The 19509-nt window shown below is 46.6% G+C and overlaps 2 protein-coding genes across 2 annotated transcripts; one reads left to right on the top strand and one right to left on the bottom strand.

Annotated features, from left to right (window-relative positions):
• The first annotated feature begins 308 nt into the window (after window positions 1–308).
• LOC123995846 (transmembrane protein 178B-like) lies at window positions 309–5529 on the top strand. The gene is made up of 3 exons (XM_046299527.1): window positions 309–572; window positions 1213–2115; window positions 5498–5529. Exons 2-3 carry the CDS (start codon window positions 1737–1739, stop codon window positions 5527–5529), a joined length of 411 nt encoding a protein of 136 aa, XP_046155483.1. The 5' UTR covers window positions 309–572; window positions 1213–1736.
• A 5838-nt stretch (window positions 5530–11367) lies between these two features.
• LOC123995844 (transmembrane protein 178B-like) lies at window positions 11368–13546 on the bottom strand. The gene is made up of 3 exons (XM_046299526.1): window positions 13389–13546; window positions 11846–12748; window positions 11368–11411 (listed from the first exon to the last, which is right to left on the bottom strand). The coding sequence occupies exons 2-3, from the start codon at window positions 12222–12224 to the stop codon at window positions 11368–11370; spliced, it is 423 nt and encodes a 140-aa protein (XP_046155482.1). The 5' UTR covers window positions 12225–12748; window positions 13389–13546.
• Window positions 13547–19509: the final 5963 nt, after the last annotated feature.

Raw genomic sequence — 19509 nt, 5'->3', positions numbered from 1 at the left:
TTCATTTCTGGTCCCTGGAAGACCGGGCAGGTGCTATGTTGGGTTGTCGACGTTGTTCTTATGAGGCTATTCCGCCAAAAACAAAAGCACAGGCCATTTTCTATAGAGGCGTAATATGTTTGGAAACCTAAATCCTCGCCTCACAAGTAGAGAGAGAGAGGGGGGGGGGTACTATTTCTTTAAGAAGGTGTTTTTTGTTAATAAACAATGAATTTCGACACCATGACGTCACCGCTGTAGACTGTCCACACTAGTCTGAATGCTTTGGGAGCCTAGCTGCCAGATGGGTTTTAAACTCGACAGTAACGATAACGCATATTGTTTTAGCCTACATACATATATATATATATATATCCCTCTGAGGAGTTAATCCCAACGGCGACATCTGCCGCGTCAAATAACATCTTTACGCAACGCTTCCTGGCTCCTGTCAATGTCGCCTCGAGCAGCAGGGATCAGAGTCTCTCTGTGCAATTAATATTTGAAGGCGAAACTTAAGTCTGTTCCGGATACTGAACGTTTGAAAGACATCTGGAACGTAAAGCTCCGCCGAAGTCGCGTCGTTCTGAGCGGTGAGTTGCCGCGCGTCCAACCCTCCTCGAGTCACACACTGATGTGATGTAGCTATTTGAGTTGAGCCTGATGGACATAGAGACGTATTCAACCGCGTGTAATTGATTGTCTTGTCACGGTCATTTGGATATTCATGTTGAATTACCTTATGTACATTTATTATGGTAATGAAGCGACGTATTTTTTTTAAATTGTTATATCTATTGGGGACGTTTCCTTTTTGAACGACAGACGTTGTGCGGTTTAATTTGACAATGAGTGATTATGTTACGGTGCGTCCTGGATGAGGTCATATCCCTATTATTTAGGCCGAGGAAAATTGAGATCATTTGGCGGCTCTACATTCACGTATCGCCAGCCCTTTTAGTCCAGATGGGATGGTGGGGGGGGCTGCATGCCAAGGGCTTTTGACTGGCAACAAAACATGACCTTTTCATGTGCACATTGCACGACAAAAACATCACTGAACACCCAGCAAGCATAACGTTTAATTTTGGGGAGATTACATTGTAGCGTGGCCTGTTACAGAATAGCCTACAAGAGCAATGGCATGCTCTTGTAAACACCCGAGCTCATGCTAAAAGTGGGATCTCACAATTGTTCAGGCTAATAATATTCCTTGTTTCTCTGGTTTTGTAGGTTTTCGACTCGAACTGAAACGCTTTGGGGGAAGAAAAAAAATATTGTGTTCTGCGTGGACGTGTGTTCCTGTCTCGCCCCATTCCGCCTAATCGCAGCAGATGGAGGGTTGCTGAGAGCCGGGGAGTGAGATCAGCATCTTTTCACTCGTCGTGGCAGCATCCGAACAGCTGCAGCCGCTCGCTCCCTCTCTCCAGATCACTCTCTCCCGTACACAGGAAAGAACGGAACGGAACACTATTTTACGGCAAGGACCTTGCCTTATCCGGTATATTCACCGAATGTTATGATTTGCAACCTAGACTTAAATTCTATTTGCTCATGGTTGTAACCTCGATGATGGTCTTGCAATCGGCGCCAAGGGGAGATGTAAACTGATTCGTTGGAGGTGGGTTGTAGCCGTAGCAGCGCTGTGCTGACTGACAACGCGACAGACCGACAGAGCGAGGAGAGGAGAGCAGAGGAGCTGTCCATAGGCTGGTGGTGCTGATGCGGCGGCACTGAGAAAAGCAGAGAAACCGAGCATGGCTGCAGGGAAGTTACTGCTCTACACCGGACTGTCCCTTTCTCTGTGCGCCCTAGGAATGCTAGCAGTGGCGATCTGTTCCGACCACTGGTACGAGACTGACGCGCGGAGGTATCGGGAGCGCTGTCGGAGCTTCTCCAGCCGTAAGAACCCAGGCTTTATCTACATCCCCAACAACAGCCTCCCTCTGCGGGCTAGCCGCTCCAGACTGGACCGCTGGGAGGACAAGCTGCTCCTAGCCCGGAACAGAAGGCAGCTGTTCGCTATGTCCGCCGCTGACGAGTGTAGCAGGCAGTACAACTCCACCAACATGGGACTGTGGAGCAAATGCCACCGACTGGGCTTCGACCAGGACACAGAAGACCTCATTCGCAAAGGTAAGAGAGAGGAAACGTGTAACACAGTACATCATTGTATACAATAAGACAGTAGGTCTACTGTTACATAACGGGAGTCTATCTGTGTGTAGTGTGTGTTTACCTAACCAAACATCATTGTATACAATAAGACAGTAGGTCTACTGTTACATAACGGAGGTCTATCTGTGTGTAGTGTGTGTTTACCTAACCAAACATCAAGCCACTATGAATATTGCTCATATTGGCAAATTCTGAAATAGTTTGTTTTGGTTGACCGTGGTTAGTTGTGCTCTTCGCAAGCCCCTGGCTAGACAATTAGGCTTCAGAAGAATCCTATTATTCAAGCTCTTCGAGCCACTATCTCTCTCGGAGAGAGCGTGGTAAGAGAGAGATACGTCACCATCACCTCTGGAATGCTGGATTTCAAATGTCCTTCAGCTGAGTCGTGTTGTAGGAGGAGAGTACAGGCTGATGCACCATGGCAACACAAAGCTCTGATCCACTAGATGGTAGTAGGCCTGCTGCTTGCTGTAACTACGGCTCCATTCTCACATCTACCTCTCGCTGTCTCTCTCTCTCTCTGTGTGTCTCTACCTCTCGCTGTCTCTGTCTCTGTGTCTCTACCTCTCTCTCTGTCTCTACCTCTCTCTCTGTCTCTACCTCTCTCTGTGTCTCTCTCTGTCTCTACTCTCTCTGTGTCTCTACCTCTCTCTCTGTGTCTCTACCTCTCTCTCTGTGTCTCTACCTCTCTCTCTGTGTCTCTACCTCTCTCTCTCTGTGTGTCTCTACCTCTCTCTGTCTCTCTGTGTCTCTCTCTCTCTCTGTGTCTCTACCTCTCTCTCTGTCTCTACCTCTCTCTCTGTCTCTACCTCTCTCTGTGTCTCTACCTCTCTCTCTGTGTCTCTACCTCTCTCTGTGTCTCTACCTCTCTCTGTGTCTCTACCTCTCTCTGTGTCTCTACCTCTCTCTCTGTGTCTCTACCTCTCTCTCTGTCTCTACCTCTCTCTCTGTCTCTACCTCTCTCTCTGTCTCTACCTCTCTCTCTGTCTCTCTACCTCTCTCTCTGTGTCTCTACCTCTCTCTCTGTGTCTCTACCTCTCTCTCTGTCTCTACCTCTCTCTCTGTGTCTCTACCTCTCTCTCTGTCTCTACCTCTCTCTCTGTGTCTCTACCTCTCTCTCTGTGTCTCTACCTCTCTCTCTCTGTGTCTCTACCTCTCTCTCTCTCTCTCTCTCTCTGTCTCTACTCTCTCTCTACTCTCTCTGTGTCTCTACCTCTCTCTCTCTCTGTCTCTGTCTCTGTCTCTCTCTCTCTCTCTCTCTGTGTGTCTCTACCTCTCTCTCTCTCTCTGTGTCTCTACCTCTCTCTCTCTCTCTCTCTCTGTCTCTCTCTCTACTCTCTTGCTATGTCTCTCCTCTCTCTCTGTGTCTCTACCCCTCTCTCTGTCTCTACCTCTCTGTCTCTCTCTCTCTCTGTCTCTCTCTCTCTCTCTCTTGCTATCTCTCTCTCTCTCTCTCTCTCTCTCTCTCTACCTGTCTCTACCTCTCTCTCTGTCTCTCTACCTCTCTCTCTCTACTGTCTCTACTCTCTCTCTGTCTCTCTCTCTCTCTCTCTCTCTCTCTCTCTCTGTGTCTCTACCTCTCTCTCTCTCTCTCTCTCTCTCTCTCTCTCTCTCTCTCTCTCTCTCTCTCTCTCTCTGTCTCTACCTCTCTCTCTCTCTCTCTCTCTGTGTCTCTACCTCTCTCTCTCTCTCTCTCTCTCTACTCTCTCTCTCTCTCTCTCTGTGTCTCTACCTCTCTCTCTGTCTCTACCTCTCTCTCTGTCTCTCTCTCTCTCTCTGTCTCTACCTCTCTCTCTCTCTCTCTGTGTCTCTACTCTCTCTCTCTCTCTACTCTCTCTCTGTGTCTCTACCTCTCTCTGTCTCTACCTCTCTCTCTCTCTCTCTCTCTCTCTGTCTCTACTCTCTCTCTCTCTCTGTGTCTCTCTCTCTCTCTCTCTCTCTCTCTCTCTCTCTCTGTCTCTACCTCTCTCTCTCTCTCTCTCTCTCTGTCTCTGTCTCTCTCTCTCTCTCTCTCTCTCTCTCTCTCTGTCTCTACCTCTCTGTCTCTCTCTCTCTCTCTACTCTCTCTCTCTCTCTCTCTCTCTCTCTCTCTCTGTCTCTACTCTCTCTCTGTGTCTCTACCCCTCTCTCTCTCTCTCTCTCTCTCTCTGTCTCTCTCTCTGTGTCTCTCTCTCTGTCTCTACTGTGTCTCTACTCTCTCTCTACCTCTGTGTCTCTGTGTCTCTACTCTCTCTCTCTCTCTGTGTCTCTCTCTCTCTGTCTCTACCCCTCTCTCTGTCTCTACCCCTCTCTCTGTCTCTACCCCTCTCTCTGTCTCTACCCCTCTCTCTGTCTCTACCCCTCTCTCTGTCTCTACCCCCTCTCTCTGTCTCTACCTCTCTCTGTTTTGTGTGTGTGTGCCTGCCTGTGTGTGTGTCTACCCCCCACCCCGCGGGATGCTATATCCTCCTGACCCTCACACTGTAAATAATTATGATGTCACCACTTCCTGTTTTGTGTGCTAGGCCAGTCCTAATACACTATGAGGAGGGAGACTCAGACCCCTTAAAACACGACTCTCCTATCCACAAAATATAAGGAAGCCGTGGTTATCACGTGAAGACCCGGGGTTGTATCATGTCATTACCTATTACATCCTAGCCTGTAGGTCTACCTCATTATGAAGAGAGACTGTTACACCCTAGCCTGTAGGTCTACCTCATTATGAAGAGAGACTGTTACACCCTAGCCTGTAGGTCTACCTCATTATGAAGAGAGACTGTTACATCCTAGCCTGTAGGTCTACCTCATTATGAAGGGAGACTGTTACACCCTAGCCTGTAGGTCTACCTCATTATGAAGAGAGACTGTTACACCCTAGCCTGTAGGTCTACCTCATTATGAAGAGAGACTGTTACACCCTAGCCTGTAGGTCTACCTCATTATGAAGAGAGACTGTTACACTGTTACACTATGAAGAGAGACTGTTAGCCTGTAGGTCTACCTCATTATGAAGAGAGACGGTTACATCCTAGCCTGTAGTTTTACCTCACTATGAAGAGAGACTGTTACATCCTAGCCTGTAGTTTTACCTCACTATGAAGAGAGACTGTTACATCCTAGCCTGTAGTTTTACCTCACTATGAAGAGAGGGACACTCACTCAGACCTCATCCTTCGACTTAGATGAAAGTCTCATGCGTATACTCTTCGTAAAAAGGTTGCGAACTAGAACCATCCAGTGTTTTTCGGTGTGTCCTCATAGGGGAACTTTTTTGGTGCTAATGTGGGTAGAACCTTTTGCAGAGGGTTTTTAACCTAAAACTCTCATTTAGGTATTTCAAGAACTCCCTGTTCCAAAGAATCCTTCTGGACTTCTAAAGAATCCTTCTGAACTTCCAAAGAATCCTTCTAGACTTCCAAAGAATCCTTCTGAACTTCCAAAGAATCCTTCTAGACTTCCAAGAATCCTTCTGAACTTCCAAAGAATCCTTCTAGACTTCCAAAGAATCCTTCTGACTTCCAAAGAATCCTTCTAGACTTCCAAAGAATCCTTCTGAACTTCCAAAGAATCCTTCTAGACTTCAAAGAATCCTTCTAGACTTCCAAAGAATCCTTCTAGACTTCCAAAGAATCCTTCTAGACTTCCAAAGAATCCTTCTGAACTTCCAAAGAATCCTTCTAGACTTCCAAAGAATCCTTCTAGACTTCCAAAGAATCCTTCTGAACTTCCAAAGAATCCTTCTAGACTTCCAAAGAATCCTTCTGAACTTCCAAAGAATCCTTCTAGACTTCCAAAGAATCCTTCTAGACTTCCAAAGAATCCTTCTAGACTTCCAAAGAATCCTTCTGAACTTCCAAAGAATCCTTCTAGACTTCCAAAGAATCCTTCTAGACTTCCAAAGAATCCTTCTGAACTTCCAAAGAATCCTTCTAGAACTTCCAAAGAATCCTTCTAGACTTCCAAAGAATCCTTCTAGACTTCCAAAGAATCCTTCTGAACTTCCAAAGAATCCTAGACTTCCAAAGAATCCTTCTGAACTTCCAAAGAATCCTTCTAGACTTCCAAAGAATCCTTCTGAACTTCCAAAGAATCCTTCAGACTTCCAAAGAATCCTTCTAGACTTCCAAAGAATCTTCTAGGACTTCCAAAGAATCCTTCTGAACTTCCAAAGAATCCTTCTAGACTTCCAAAGAATCCTTCAGACTTCCAAAGAATCCTTCTAGACTTCCAAAGAATCCTTCTAGACTTCCAAAGAATCCTTCTAGACTTCCAAAGAATCCTTCTAGACTTCCAAAGAATCCTTCTAGACTTCCAAAGAACCCTTCTGAACTTCCAAAGAATCCTTCTGAACTTCCAAAGAATCCTTCTAGACTTCCAAAGAATCCTTCTAGACTTCCAAAGAATCCTTCTAGACTTCCAAAGAACCCTTCTAGACTTCCAAAGAATCCTTCTAGACTTCCAAAGAACCCTTCTGAACTTCCAAAGAATCCTTCTGAACTTCCAAAGAATCCTTCTAGACTTCCAAAGAATCCTTCTAGACTTCCAAAGAACCCTTCTGAACCTCCAAAGAACCCTTCTGAACTTCCAAAGAATCCTTCTAGACTTCCAAAGAACCCTTCTGAACTTCCAAAGAATCCTTCTAGACTTCCAAAGAACCCTTATAGACTTCCAAAGAATCCTTCTGAACCCTATATTTCAAAACACTTATTAGAATGTTAAAGGCTCTAGGGTAGAACCCTTTACTCTGCAAAGAGCCCTTGTCTTCCTAAAAGGTGGTTTCAGACAGACCAGCCTTGCAGAAACCCTTCCGCAATTCTTTGAATCCTGTTGACCCAACTGAGGGACCAGGTCTCTATAGATGTATCCTAGTCTACGGATGAGTCTGCACTCTTTGAAAAAAAACTAAGAGTTCCAAAAGTGTTCTTTGCGGAGGGATGAGGTTTCTACCAGGAACCGTTTTGATCTGAAGAACCACCTTTTTAGGAAGACAAAGGGCTCTTTGCAAGGTAAAGGGTTCTACCTAGAACCTTTAACATTCTAATAAGTGTTTTGAAATATAGGGTTCAGAAGGATTCTTTGGAAGTCTATAAGGATTCTTTGGAAGTTCAGAAGGATTCTTTGGAAGTTCAGAAGGGTTCTTTGGAAGTCTAGAAGGATTCTTTGGAAGTCTAGAAGGGTTCTTTGGAAGTCTAGAAGGATTCTTTGGAAGTCTAGAAGGGTTCTTTGGAAGTCTAGAAGGATTCTTTGGAAGTCTAGAAGGGTTCTTTGGAAGTCTAGAAGGATTCTTTGGAAGTCTAGAAGGATTCTTTGAGTCTAGAAGGATTCTTTGTCTAGAAGGATTCTTTGGAAGTCTAGAAGGATTCTTTGGTCTAAGTCTAGAAGGATTCTTTGGAAGTTAGAAGGGTTCTTTGGAAGTCTAGAAGGATTCTTTGGAAGTCTTGGAAGTCTAGAAGGATTCTTTGGAAGTTCAGAAGGATTCTAGAAAGGATTCTTTGGAAGTCTAGAAGGATTCTTTGGTCTAGAAGGATTCTTTGGAAGAAGGATTCTTTGGAAGTCTAGAAGGATTCTTTGGAAGTCTAGAAGGATTCTTTGGAAGTTCAGAAGGATTCTTTGGAAGTCTAGAAGGAGAAGGTTCTTTGGAAGTCTAGAAGGATTCTTTGGAAGTCTAGAAGGATTCTTTGGAAGTCTAGAAGGATTCTTTGGAAGTCTAGAAGGATTCTTTGGAAGTCTAGAAGGATTCTTTGGAAGTCTAGAAGGATTCTTTGGAAGTCTAGAAGGATTCTTTGGAAGTCTAGAAGGATTCTTTGGAAGTCTAGAAGGATTCTTTGGAAGTCTAGAAGGATTCTTTGGAAGTTCAGAAGGATTCTTTGGAAGTCTAGAAGGATTCTTTGGAAGTCTAGAAGGATTCTTTGGAAGTCTAGAAGGATTCTTTGGAAGTTCAGAAGGATTCTTTGGAAGTCTAGAAGGATTCTTTGGAAGTTCAGAAGGATTCTTTGGAAGTCTAGAAGGATTCTTTGGAAGTTCAGAAGGATTCTTTAGAAGTCCAGAAGGATTCTTTGGAACAGGGGGTTCTTTGAAATACCCTAAATAGAGAGTTTTAGGTTAAAAACCCTCTGCAAAAGGTTCTACCCACATTAGCACCAAAAAAGAAGTTCCCCTATGAGGACACACCGAAAAAACACTGGATGGTTCTAGTTCGCAACCTTTTTTACGAAGAGTATACGCATGAGACTTTCATCTAAGTCGAAGGATGAGGTCTGAGTGAGTGTCCCTCTCTTCATAGTGAGGTAAAACTACAGGCTAGGATGTAACAATCTCTCTTCATAGTGAGGTAAAACTACAGGCTAGGATGTAACAGTCTCTCTTCATAGTGAGGTAAAACTACAGGCTAGGATGTAACCGTCTCTCTTCATAACGAGGTAGACCTACAGGCTAGGGTGTAACAGTCTCTCTTCATAGTGAGGTAAAACTACAGGCTAGGGTGTAACAGTCTCTCTTCATAATGAGGTAGACCTACAGGCTAGGGTGTAACAGTCTCTCTTCATAATGAGGTAGACCTACAGGCTAGGGTGTAACAGTCTCCCTTCATAATGAGGTAGACCTACAGGCTAGGATGTAACAGTCTCTCTTCATAATGAGGTAGACCTACAGGCTAGGGTGTAACAGTCTCTCTTCATAATGAGGTAGACCTACAGGCTAGGGTGTAACAGTCTCTCTTCATAATGAGGTAGACCTACAGGCTAGGGTGTAACAGTCTCTCTTCATAATGAGGTAGACCTACAGGCTAGGATGTAATAGGTAATGACATGATACAACCCCGGGTCTTCACGTGATAACCACGGCTTCCTTATATTTTGTGGATAGGAGAGTCGTGTTTTAAGGGGTCTGAGTCTCCCTCCTCATAGTGTATTAGGACTGGCCTAGCACACAAAACAGGAAGTGGTGACATCATAATTATTTACAGTGTGAGGGTCAGGAGGATATAGCATCCCGCGGGGTGGGGGGTAGACACACACACAGGCAGGCACACACACACAAAACAGAGAGAGAGGTAGAGACAGAGAGAGGGGTAGAGACAGAGAGAGGGGTAGAGACAGAGAGAGGGGTAGAGACAGAGAGAGGGGTAGAGACAGAGAGAGGGGTAGAGACAGAGAGAGGTAGAGACACAGAGAGAGAGAGAGAGGTAGAGACACAGAGAGAGAGAGGTAGAGACAGAGAGAGGGGTAGAGACACAGAGAGGGGTAGAGACAGAGAGAGGGGTAGAGACAGAGAGAGAGAGAGAGAGAGAGAGAGAGAGAGACAGAGAGAGACAGAGAGAGAGAGAGAGAGAGAGAGAGAGAGAGAGAGAGAGAGAGAGAGAGAGAGAGAGAGAGAGAGAGAGAGAGAGAGAGAGAGACAGAGACAGAGACAGAGAGAGGTAGAGACAGAGAGAGGGGTAGAGACAGAGAGAGAGAGTAGAGACATAGCAAGAGAGAGAGAGAGAGAGAGAGAGAGAGAGAGAGAGAGAGAGAGAGAGAGAGAGAGAGAGAGAGAGAGAGAGAGAGAGAGAGAGAGAGAGAGAGAGAGAGAGAGAGAGACAGAGAGAGAGAGAGAGAGAGAGAGAGAGAGAGAGAGAGAGCCAGAGAGAGGTAGAGACAGAGAGAGGGGTAGAGACACAGAGAGAGAGGTAGAGACATAGCAAGAGAGAGAGAGAGAGAGAGAGAGAGAGAGAGAGAGAGAGAGAGAGAGAGAGAGAGAGAGAGAGAGAGAGACAGAGAGAGAGGTAGAGACAGAGAGAGGGTAGAGACACAGAGAGAGAGTAGAGACATAGCAAGAGAGAGAGAGAGAGAGAGAGAGAGAGAGAGAGAGAGAGAGAGAGAGAGAGAGAGAGAGAGAGAGAGAGAGAGAGAGAGAGAGAGAGAGAGAGAGAGAGAGAGAGAGAGAGAGAGAGAGAGAGAGAGAGACAGAGAGAGGGGTAGAGACAGAGAGAGGTAGAGACACAGAGAGAGAGGTAGAGACATAGCGAGAGAGAGAGAGAGAGAGAGAGAGAGAGAGAGAGAGAGAGAGAGAGAGAGAGAGAGAGAGACAGAGAGAGAGACAGAGAGAGGTAGAGACAGAGAGAGGGGTAGAGACACAGAGAGAGAGGTAGAGACATAGCAAGAGAGAGAGAGAGAGAGAGAGAGAGAGAGAGAGACAGAGAGAGGTAGAGACAGAGAGAGGGGTAGAGACACAGAGAGAGAGGTAGAGACATAGCAAGAGAGAGAGAGAGAGAGAGAGAGAGGGAGAGAGAGAGAGAGAGAGAGAGAGAGAGAGAGAGAGAGAGAGAGAGAGAGAGAGAGAGAGACAGAGACAGAGACAGAGACAGAGAGAGTAGAGACAGAGAGAGAGAGGTAGAGACATAGCAAGAGAGAGAGAGAGAGAGAGAGAGAGAGAGAGAGAGAGAGAGAGGTAGAGACACAGAGAGAGAGGTAGAGACACAGAGAGAGAGGTAGAGACAGAGAGAGAGGTAGAGACACAGAGAGAGGTAGAGACACAGAGAGAGAGAGGTAGAGACACAGAGAGAGAGGTAGAGACACAGAGAGAGAGGTAGAGACAGAGAGAGAGGTAGAGACACAGAGAGAGAGGTAGAGACAGAGAGAGAGGTAGAGACACAGAGAGAGAGAGGTAGAGACACAGAGAGAGAGGTAGAGACAGAGAGAGGGGTAGAGACACAGAGAGGGGTAGAGACAGAGAGAGGGGAGACAGAGAGAGAGAGAGAGACAGAGAGAGAGAGAGAGACAGAGAGAGAGAGAGAGACAGAGAGAGAGAGAGAGAGAGAGAGAGAGAGAGAGAGAGAGAGAGAGAGAGAGAGAGAGAGAGAGAGAGAGAGAGAGAGAGAGAGAGAGAGAGAGAGAGAGAGACAGAGACAGAGACAGAGAGAGGTAGAGACAGAGAGAGGGGTAGAGACAGAGAGAGAGAGGTAGAGACATAGCAAGAGAGAGAGAGAGAGAGAGAGAGAGGTAGAGACACAGAGAGAGAGGTAGAGACACAGAGAGAGAGGTAGAGTCACAGAGAGAGGTAGAGACAGAGAGAGACACAGAGAGAGAGGTAGAGACAGAGAGAGAGGTAGAGACAGAGAGAGAGGTAGAGACACAGAGACAGAGACAGCGAGAGGTAGAGACACACAGAGAGAGAGAGAGACAGCGAGAGGTAGATGTGAGAATGGAGCCGTAGTTACAGCAAGCAGCAGGCCTACTACCATCTAGTGGATCAGAGCTTTGTGTTGCCATGGTGCATCAGCCTGTACTCTCCTCCTACAACACGACTCAGCTGAAGGACATTTGAAATCCAGCATTCCAGAGGTGATGGTGACGTATCTCTCTTACCACGCTCTCTCCGAGAGAGATAGTGGCTCGAAGAGCTTGAATAATAGGATTCTTCTGAAGCCTAATTGTCTAGCCAGGGGCTTGCGAAGAGCACAACTAACCACGGTCAACCAAAACAAACTATTTCAGAATTTGCCAATATGAGCAATATTCATAGTGGCTTGATGTTTGGTTAGGTAAACACACACTACACACAGATAGACCTCCGTTATGTAACAGTAGACCTACTGTCTTATTGTATACAATGATGTTTGGTTAGGTAAACACACACTACACACAGATAGACTCCCGTTATGTAACAGTAGACCTACTGTCTTATTGTATACAATGATGTACTGTGTTACACGTTTCCTCTCTCTTACCTTTGCGAATGAGGTCTTCTGTGTCCTGGTCGAAGCCCAGTCGGTGGCATTTGCTCCACAGTCCCATGTTGGTGGAGTTGTACTGCCTGCTACACTCGTCAGCGGCGGACATAGCGAACAGCTGCCTTCTGTTCCGGGCTAGGAGCAGCTTGTCCTCCCAGCGGTCCAGTCTGGAGCGGCTAGCCCGCAGAGGGAGGCTGTTGTTGGGGATGTAGATAAAGCCTGGGTTCTTACGGCTGGAGAAGCTCCGACAGCGCTCCCGATACCTCCGCGCGTCAGTCTCGTACCAGTGGTCGGAACAGATCGCCACTGCTAGCATTCCTAGGGCGCACAGAGAAAGGGACAGTCCGGTGTAGAGCAGTAACTTCCCTGCAGCCATGCTCGGTTTCTCTGCTTTTCTCAGTGCCGCCGCATCAGCACCACCAGCCTATGGACAGCTCCTCTGCTCTCCTCTCCTCGCTCTGTCGGTCTGTCGCGTTGTCAGTCAGCACAGCGCTGCTACGGCTACAACCCACCTCCAACGAATCAGTTTACATCTCCCCTTGGCGCCGATTGCAAGACCATCATCGAGGTTACAACCATGAGCAAATAGAATTTAAGTCTAGGTTGCAAATCATAACATTCGGTGAATATACCGGATAAGGCAAGGTCCTTGCCGTAAAATAGTGTTCCGTTCCGTTCTTTCCTGTGTACGGGAGAGAGTGATCTGGAGAGAGGGAGCGAGCGGCTGCAGCTGTTCGGATGCTGCCACGACGAGTGAAAAGATGCTGATCTCACTCCCCGGCTCTCAGCAACCCTCCATCTGCTGCGATTAGGCGGAATGGGGCGAGACAGGAACACACGTCCACGCAGAACACAATATTTTTTTTCTTCCCCCAAAGCGTTTCAGTTCGAGTCGAAAACCTACAAAACCAGAGAAACAAGGAATATTATTAGCCTGAACAATTGTGAGATCCCACTTTTAGCATGAGCTCGGGTGTTTACAAGAGCATGCCATTGCTCTTGTAGGCTATTCTGTAACAGGCCACGCTACAATGTAATCTCCCCAAAATTAAACGTTATGCTTGCTGGGTGTTCAGTGATGTTTTTGTCGTGCAATGTGCACATGAAAAGGTCATGTTTTGTTGCCAGTCAAAAGCCCTTGGCATGCAGCCCCCCCCCACCATCCCATCTGGACTAAAAGGGCTGGCGATACGTGAATGTAGAGCCGCCAAATGATCTCAATTTTCCTCGGCCTAAATAATAGGGATATGACCTCATCCAGGACGCACCGTAACATAATCACTCATTGTCAAATTAAACCGCACAACGTCTGTCGTTCAAAAAGGAAACGTCCCCAATAGATATAACAATTAAAAAAAATACGTCGCTTCATTACCATAATAAATGTACATAAGGTGATTCAACATGAATATCCAAATGACCGTGACAAGACAATCAATTACACGCGGTTGAATACGTCTCTATGTCCATCAGGCTCAACTCAAATAGCTACATCACATCAGTGTGTGACTCGAGGAGGGTTGGACGCGCGGCAACTCACCGCTCAGAACGACGCGACTTCGGCGGAGCTTTACGTTCCAGATGTCTTTCAAACGTTCAGTAACGGGAACAGACTAAAGTTTCGCCTTCAAATATTAATTGCACAGAGAGACTCTGATCCCTGCTGCACGAGGCGACATTGACAGGAGCCAGGAAGCGTTGCGTAAAGATGTTATTTGACGCGGCAGATGTCGCCGTTGGGATTAACTCCTCAGAGGGATATATATATATATATATATATGTAGGCTAAAACAATATGCGTTATCGTTACTGTCGAGTTTAAAACCCATCTGGCAGCTAGGCTCCCAAAGCATTCAGACTAGTGTGGACAGTCTACAGCGGTGACGTCATGGTGTCGAAATTCATTGTTTATTAACAAAAAACACCTTCTTAAAGAAATAGTACCCCCCCCCCCTCTCTCTCTCTACTTGTGAGGCGAGGATTTAGGTTTCCAAACATATTACGCCTCTATAGAAAATGGCCTGTGCTTTTGTTTTTGGCGGAATAGCCTCATAAGAACAACGTCGACAACCCAACATAGCACCTGCCCGGTCTTCCAGGGACCAGAAATGAAAGGAGTCATTGAACCAGGGGACCATTTGATATCCCTGAATACGTAGTTGTCAACGAAGAAGACAGGTGGCGCTGCTGCATAATTTATGACGAGGCTGAGACGCACCTGTCACACCACTGGAGAAGACGGACGGAGAGTCGTCTATCTACTGTGACTGACAGTTTGCTACGACATATATGCCAATACAAACGGGCTGCACTGATGAAGTGGTAGATATTTTACAGCTTAATGAAACCTATATATTACAACACAACATTTCTTCACTGGACTAAAGCCGGTTATTATATCTCATGGGTGTCCACACATCTCTCAACAACAACAAGACCAATCTATTATCAGTGGAGGACAACAGGGACAACAGGGACAACAGGGACAACATAACAGGGACAACAGGGACAACATAACAGGGACCAGACTGACTGGTCTGGAGGGACAACAGGGACAACAAGGACAACATAACAGGGACAACATAACAGGGACAACATAACAGGGACCAGACTGACTGGTCTGGAGGGACAACAGGGACAACATAACAGGGACAACAGGGACAACAGGGACAACATAACAGGGACAACATAACAGGGACAACAGGGACAACATAACAGGGACAACAGGGACAACATAACAGGGACAACAGGGACAACAGGGACAACATAACAGGGACAACATAACAGGGACAACAGGGACAACATAACAGGGACAACAGGGACAACAGGGACAACAGGGACAACATAACAGGGACAACATAACAGGGACAACAGGGACAACATAACAGGGACAACAGGGACAACATAACAGGGACAACATAACAGGGACAACAGGGACAACATAACAGGGACAACAGGGACAACATAACAGGGACAACAGAACAGGGACAACAGAACAGGGACCATACTGACTGGTCTGGAGGGACAACAGGGACAACATAACAGGGACCATACTGACTGGTCTGGAGGGACAACAGGGACAACATAACAGGGACAACAGGGACAACATAACAGGGACCAGACTGACTGGTCTGGAGGGACAACAGGGACAACATAACAGGGACCATACTGACTGGTCTGGAGGGACAACAGGGACAACATAACAGGGACCATACTGACTGGTCTGGAGGGACAACAGGGACAACATAACAGGGACCAGACTGACTGGTCTGGAGGGACAACAGGGACAACATAACAGGGACCATACTGACTGGTCTGGAGGGACAACAGGGACAACATAACAGGGACCATACTGACTGGTCTGGAGGGACAACAGGGACAACATAACAGGGACCAGACTGGCTGGTCTGGAGGGACAACAGGGACAACATAACAGGGACCAGACTGACTGGTCTGGAGGGACAACAGGGACAACATAACAGGGACCAGACTGACTGGTCTGGAGGGACAACAGGGACAACATAACAGGGACCAGACTGACTGGTCTGGAGGGACAACAGGGACAACATAACAGGGACCAGACTGACTGGTCTGGAGGGACAACAGGGACAACATAACAGGGACCAGACTGACTGGTCTGGAGGGACAACAGGGACAACATAACAGGGACCAGACTGACTGGTCTGGAGGGACAACAGGGACAACATAACAGGGACCAGACTGACTGGTCTGGAGGGACAACAGGGACAACATAACAGGGACCAGACTGACTGGTCTGGAGGGACAACAGGGACAACATAACAGGGACCAGACTGACTGGTCTGGAGGGACAACAGGGACAACATAACAGGGACCAGACTGACTGGTCTGGAGGGACAACAGGGACAACATAACAGGGACCAGACTGACTGGTCTGGAGGGACAACAGGGACAACATAACAGGGACCAGACTGACTGGTCTGGAGGGACAACAGGGACAACATAACAGGGACCAGACTGACTGGTCTGGAGGGACAACAGGGACAACATAACAGGGACCAGACTGACTGGTCTGGAGGGACAACAGGGACAACATAACAGGGACCAGACTGACTGGTCTGGAGGGACAACAGGGACAACATAACAGGGACCAGACTGACTGGTCTGGAGGGACAACAGGGACAACATAACAGGGACCAGACTGACTGGTCTGGAGGGACAACAGGGACAACATAACAGGGACCATACTGACTGGTCTGGAGGGACAACAGGGACAACAGAACAGGGACCAGACTGACTGGTCTGGAGGGACAACAGGGACAACAGAACAGGGACCAGACTGACTGGTCTGGAGGGACAACAGGGACAACATAACAGGGACCAGACTGACTGGTCTGGAGGGACAACAGGGACAACATAACAGGGACCAGACTGACTGGTTTGGAGGGACAACAGGGACAACATAACAGGGACCATACTGACTGGTCTGGAGGGACAACAGGGACAACATAACAGGGACCAGACTGACTGGTAGGGAGTAGGGCTCTGGTCTAAAGTAGTGTAGTATATAGGGGATAGGGCTCTGGTCTATAGTAGTGTACTATATAGGGGATAGGGCTCTGGTCTATAGTAGTGTACTATATAGGGAATAGGGCTCTGGTCTAAAGTAGTGTACTATATAGGGGATAGGGCTCTGGTCTAAAGTAGTGCACCATATAGGGAATAGGGCTCTGGTCTATAGTAGTGTACTATTAGGGAATAGGGCTCTGGTCTATAGTAGTGTACTATTTAGGGAATAGGGCTCTGGTCTATAGTAGTGTACTATTAGGGAATAGGGCTCTGGTCTAAAGTAGTGCACTATATAGGGAATAGGGCTCTGGTCTAAAGTAGTGCACTATATAAGGAATAGGGCTCTGGTCTAAAGTAGTGCACTATATAGGGGATAGGGCTCTGGTCTAAAGTAGTGCACTATATAGGGATTGGGGCTCTGGTCTAAAGTAGTGCACTATATAGGGATTGGGGCTCTGGTCTATAGTAGTGCACTATATAGGGAATAGGGCTCTGGTCTATAGTAGTGCACTATATAGGGATTGGGGCTCTGGTCTAAAGTAGTGCACTATATAGGGAATAGGGCTCTGGTCTAAAGTAGTGCACTATATAGGGATTGGGGCTCTGGTTTAAAGTAGTGCACTATATAGGGAATAGGGCTCTGGTCTAAAGTAGTGCACTATATAGGGATTGGGGCTCTGGTCTAAAGTAGTGCACTATATAGGGAATAGGGCTCTGGTCTAAAGTAGTGTACTATATAGGGAATAGGGCTCTGGTCTAAAGTAGTGCACTATATAGGGATTGGGGCTCTGGTCTAAAGTAGTGCACTATATAGGGAATAGGGCTCTGGTCTAAAGTAGTGCACTATATAGGGATTGGGGCTCTGGTCTAAAGTAGTGCACTATATAGGGAATAGGGCTCTGGTCTATAGTAGTGCACTATATAGGGAATTGGGCTCTGGTCTAAAGTAGTGCACTATATAGGGATTGGGGCTCTGGTCTAAAGTAGTGCACTATATAGGGAATAGGGCTCTGGTCTAAAGTAGTGTACTATATAGGGGATAGGGCTCTGGTCTAAAGTAGTGCACCATATAGGGAATAGGGCTCTGGTCTATAGTAGTGTACTATTAGGGAATAGGGCTCTGGTCTATAGTAGTGTACTATTAGGGAATAGGGCTCTGGTCTATAGTAGTGTACTATTAGGGAATAGGGCTCTGGTCTAAAGTAGTGCACTATATAGGGAATAGGGCTCTGGTCTATAGTAGTGCACTATATAGGGAATAGGTCTCTGGTCTAAAGTAGTGCACTATATATGGAATAGGGCTCTGGTCTAAAGTAGTGCACTATATAGGGAATAGGGCTCTGGTCTAAAGTAGTGCACTATATAGGGGATAGGGCTCTGGTCTAAAGTAGTGCACTATGTAGGGAATAGGGCTCTGGTCTATAGGAGTGTACTATATAGGGATTGGGGCTCTGGTCTAAAGTAGTGCACTATATAGGGATTGGGGCTCTGGTCTAAAGTAGTGCACTATATAGGGATTGGGGCTCTGGTCTAAAGTAGTGCACTATATAGGGAATAGGGCTCTGGTCTAAAGTAGTGTACTATATAGGGGATAGGGCTCTGGTCTAAAGTAGTGCACCATATAGGGAATAGGGCTCTGGTCTATAGTAGTGTACTATTAGGGAATAGGGCTCTGGTCTATAGTAGTGTACTATTAGGGAATAGGGCTCTGGTCTATAGTAGTGTACTATTAGGGAATAGGGCTCTGGTCTAAAGTAGTGCACTATATAGGGAATAGGGCTCTGGTCTATAGTAGTGCACTATATAGGGAATAGGTCTCTGGTCTAAAGTAGTGCACTATATATGGAATAGGGCTCTGGTCTAAAGTAGTGCACTATATAGGGAATAGGGCTCTGGTCTAAAGTAGTGCACTATATAGGGGATAGGGCTCTGGTCTAAAGTAGTGCACTATGTAGGGAATAGGGCTCTGGTCTATAGGAGTGTACTATATAGGGATTGGGGCTCTGGTCTAAAGTAGTGCACTATATAGGGATTGGGGCTCTGGTCTATAGTAGTGCACTATATAGGGAATAGGGCTCTGGTCTATAGTAGTGCACTATATAGGGATTGGGGCTCTGGTCTAAAGTAGTGCACTATATAGGGAATAGGGCTCTGGTCTAAAGTAGTGCACTATATAGGGATTGGGGCTCTGGTCTAAAGAAGTGCACTATATAGGGAATAGGGCTCTGGTCTAAAGTAGTGCACTATATAGGGATTGGGGCTCTGGTCTAAAGTAGTGCACTATATAGGGAATAGGGCTCTGGTCTAAAGTAGTGCACTATATAGGGAATAGGGCTCTGGTCTAAAGTAGTGCACTATATAGGGATTGGGGCTCTAGTCTAAAGTAGTGCACTATATAGGGAATAGGGCTCTGGTCTAAAGTAGTGCACTATATAGGGATTGGGGCTCTGGTCTAAAGTAGTGCACTATATAGGGAATAGGGCTCTGGTCTATAGTAGTGTACTATTAGGGAATAGGGCTCTGGTCTAAAGTAGTGCACTATATAGGGAATAGGGCTCTGGTCTATAGTAGTGTACTATTAGGGAATAGGGCTCTGGTCTATAGTAGTGTACTATTAGGGAATAGGGCTCTGGTCTATAGTAGTGTACTATTAGGGAATAGGGCTCTGGTCTAAAGTAGTGCACTATATAGGGAATAGGGCTCTGGTCTATAGTAGTGCACTATATAGGGAATAGGTCTCTGGTCTAAAGTAGTGTACTATATAGGGAATAGGGCCCTGGTCTATAGTAGTGCACTATATAGGGAATAGGGCCCTGGTCTAAAGTAGTGCACTATATAGGGAATAGGGCTCTGGTCTAATGTAGTGCACTATATAGGGAATAGGTGTCATGTTTTGTCATTGATTATCATGCCTTGTCCCTGTTCTTCTCCTTCTATTCGTTTCCCTCTGCTGGTCTTATTAGGTTCTTTCCCTCTTTCTATCCCTCTCTCTCCCCCTCCCTCTCTCACTCTCCCGCTCTCTCTTCTCTCTATCGTTCCGTTCCTGCTCCCAGCTGTTCCTATTCCCCTAATCAATCATTTAGTCTTCCCACACCTGTTCCCGATCCTTTTCC

The sequence above is a fragment of the Oncorhynchus gorbuscha genome, linkage group LG14, assembly GCF_021184085.1.
Source record: "Oncorhynchus gorbuscha isolate QuinsamMale2020 ecotype Even-year linkage group LG14, OgorEven_v1.0, whole genome shotgun sequence".
NCBI lineage: Eukaryota > Metazoa > Chordata > Actinopteri > Salmoniformes > Salmonidae > Oncorhynchus > Oncorhynchus gorbuscha.
The sequence above is the reverse complement of the archived record's forward strand: the minus strand, read 5'-3'. Positions and strand labels throughout refer to the sequence as shown.